Below are 3,615 nucleotides of genomic sequence, written 5' to 3'. Positions count from 1 at the left end.
ATATTTTCGGCGCGGAACCAGGCCTTGATTTGCGCAAGTTCAAATGGAGCACTTGCACTTGATCACCAATATATGGGCCTCCTGGGTCTCCATAATTTGTAGAAAATTGTACTTTTAAATTGATTCCACAAACATTTGTTTTGTAAAATATAATACCAATTGTCAATGTTCAGAGTTCAGTATATTTTTATCATCAAATTTTTTGTTGAATTTTGGTTATTTTTGTCATTCCACACTTCAGTTCTAATCAGTGACCATCACAAAATATTTAAATTAATAATAATAGTAAATTGTTTGAACATCGGAAATATTTGATACCTAATAACTATTTATTTGAGTCTAGTATTTACAGATTTACCCGTCCTTTTTTGACGCTATGAGTATTTCATTCACACAATTATAACTTTTAGAACACTTGGCTTATATTTCATTCGCTTTTGGAATTTATAAGTTTTGAGATAGGTATTTAAAACTTTTAAACATATACATTTTTTTTTTTATTATCAACATGTTCACCCTCCCTCTCTATGTAATTTTTTTTTTGACTTGGGGCCCCAAAAAAAAATTGTGCACTTAGTCCTAATTTTATTAAATCAGGCCTTGCGTAGAACCCGTATGGCCTACCTCATCAAAAATAATTTCGGTGAACACCAATGAAACATCAGTAGTAATATACTATACATAAGTTATAAACAGGGCTCACAACTTATAGCTCTAAAAAAGGTTGTTATAAGCGTTTAAATATGCTCTAAAAAGTATTCATATAAGCGCTTAATATGCACTAAAATATGAAAAAAAAAAAAACGTTTTTTACAAAAATTATTATTTTATTATTATTATTTATTATATGATATTATTTTAGCTCCTATTATTAAAAAAAAAAAAAAAAAAAAAAAAAATTAAATACCTACTGAATTCACGAAACGAACTAGCACGCATACAGTACGAAAAATCGGAAACGACTGCAAAATTTGAATGAAAAATAAATTGTAAATAATCTGAGAATGATGATATCGGAAAATCTAGATAATGATATCTGAATACCCGAATATCTAGAAACTATAAAAATAAAATACTACAGTACATGCTACAAATATATACAATTATAATGGTTCCTTATCGATGGGATTACGAAGTTTCGGGCTTAAATTTTCGCTACATCGGGCGTCGCCTAAACTCGTATAGGTATATATAGTTTCTTCTGATATTATTATATAAGTTATATAAGAAGAAAAATTAATTAACACGAATTGATTACTAATATGATTATAATTACTTGTTATTTTTAAGAAAAAATGTTTCAGGCTACTAAAAATTTTTTTAAAAAATTCAATGATAAAGATCATGGTAAAATCCAAAAATAAGCAAAAAAAAGCGAAAAAAAGCAAAATAGCACTTATACTACGAAATATGCAAAAACATGCAACATACAATTTCTTATGTAGCTTCCTGGTTATCTGAAACAAATTTATAGCTCTTATAGGTATCTCTAGGACTTCTCAAAAAAAATATGTAAATGCTAGAAGTTATGAGCCCTGGTTATAAATTCACAATAATTACATATTTTACGTGGTAGTGCATTTTATTGTTATTATACAACAATTATGATTGCTTTATTTATAAGTTATGAGTTATGAGAATTACAAAAAGAAAATATCTTTAAAGGCAGGGGTGTATTGGTACATATACTCGGGTATACGGCGTATTCACATCAGTAGATTTTTGATTGTCGGTGTATACCTAATGTAAAATATTATTTCACGGGTATACGCTTCTAAAATAACTCGGAAACAAAAAATATAATAATTTAATAGTTCATTGGAAAAAATTGTTATGAACCATGAAATTGCTTAAAATATTTAGCTAATGAAGATTACAGTGTACGCCGTGTTTAATGTATTTTGTTTACTGTAGTGAATAACATTGAATAAAATATAATGGAGTATGAACATTCAGCTCATGGTTCTTAAATCTGAATCATGCAATTTATAACGCGCTGTAAATGTATATCGTGTTTTGTTATACTTTATATTTTTAATAGATGTTAAAAACATATAGTTACAAAGGATTAATTACATTTTTCGAACGTATCGAGAGAAAAAAAAAACAATTGTCGAGCGAAGCATGAAATAATAAAGACATCTGTGTTCAACTACAATCTGTATCAATAACCATTTAATTAATATATATATATTTAACTATAATCAATTATATTGATTTCAATAAATTATATAACCGACTATGATGTTTGTGTTGTATAAAATTACAATACTTATCATGTATTTTTTATTTTTATTATTATTTTTTTTTCTCTTTAAAGCCCTTTAAACTCTGTTGATCAATTTGGTGATCTAATAAATATTAAATTAAATGTTGTACCCAATTACACAATTAGGTGTAATTGTATGTTGGGCAGAAATCTTCTATCTCATCCTAGAGTTATATTTGGGAATAACAATGGTCAATTTAAAATTGAATTAAAACATAGTGATATAATACCATTTGTTGATATATTAAATTTGAGTGCCTTGGACATGAAATCTAATGATATTGATCTTAATTTGGATTTGTCTATACCTGAAAATATTAAGAATGAATTGTATGATATATGTAATGATTTTTATTTGAACAATGAATATAAATCAGAACTTGAATCAACAGTTAGTGATCCATTAGAAATTAAATTAAAAAATAATGATGTTTTTATTTTCAACCCAGGCGTTTGTCATAATTTGAAAAAAATTAATTGTGAAAGATAATAGATCAATTGTTTGAAAAAAAAGTAATTAGACTAATCAACTATGAATATAGTAGTCCAATTGTATTAGTTAAAAAGAAGACAGGTGAAATGAGATTGTACATTGACTATAGAGAATTAAATAAACGCATTTATAAGGATAGATATCCAATTCCTGTTATTGATGATCACAATGATTATTTGAGGGGGAATAAATATTTTTCTAGTATTGACCTTTAGGATGGATTTCTTCACATTGAAGTAGCAAGCATTAAATCATCAAGAAAATATATTTATTATTATTTACACTCCTCGCTCCTTGACTGCCTTTGGTTTTTGATAAGCTTTTGGTTGGTGTACTTTGTTTATAGGGAAGAAAATTTCGTTTGATTTCAAGATTGATACTTTTCTTTTTTGTGCGATTTCTATCAGTTCGATGAGAGTTTTCTTTGGCTCTTCCTCGCATAGCCTATCTAATATTGGACCTTTTATAAGCCCCGTGACAAATTTGTTCTTAAGTTTCTCTATTAGGTGATTGCCGAATTCGCAACTCATAGCCGCTTTCTTCATATTTACGTACCATTCATTGATAGACTGATTATTGCTTTGTTTCAACTCGTAGAATTTTGTGCGTTCACGATATACTGCAATTTTGGGTGAGAATTGTTTTTTAAGCATATTGCAAAATTGTTCGTAATCCAACGTATTTGATAAAACAAGGTCACACAATTCTCGTAACACTTGATATGTGTCTGCACCAGTTTTAATCATTTAAAACGGTTTGAAGTTCGTCTTTATGTTTTAGAAGACCATTTGTATTCCATAGTAAGATTTTCTGTGGGGAAGATTCATATGATCAGTTGTTAGTCATTTTTGAG

The 3,615-nt window shown here is 27.7% G+C and overlaps 1 protein-coding gene across 1 annotated transcript; it reads right to left on the bottom strand.

Moving 5' to 3' along the window:
* Window positions 1–2,342: 2,342 nt before the first annotated feature.
* Window positions 2,343–3,490, bottom strand: LOC112688072. Its single transcript, XM_025561086.1, has 2 exons — window positions 3,045–3,490; window positions 2,343–2,577 (listed from the first exon to the last, which is right to left on the bottom strand). The coding sequence occupies exons 1-2, from the start codon at window positions 3,413–3,415 to the stop codon at window positions 2,514–2,516; spliced, it is 435 nt and encodes a 144-aa protein (XP_025416871.1). The 5' UTR covers window positions 3,416–3,490; the 3' UTR covers window positions 2,343–2,513.
* Between the last annotated feature and the right edge of the window lie 125 nt (window positions 3,491–3,615).

Source organism: Sipha flava, unplaced genomic scaffold, assembly GCF_003268045.1.
Source record: "Sipha flava isolate LNK unplaced genomic scaffold, YSA_version1 372_pilon_pilon, whole genome shotgun sequence".
Lineage (NCBI taxonomy): Eukaryota > Metazoa > Arthropoda > Insecta > Hemiptera > Aphididae > Sipha > Sipha flava.
This window is presented reverse-complemented; position numbering and strand designations above follow the sequence as displayed.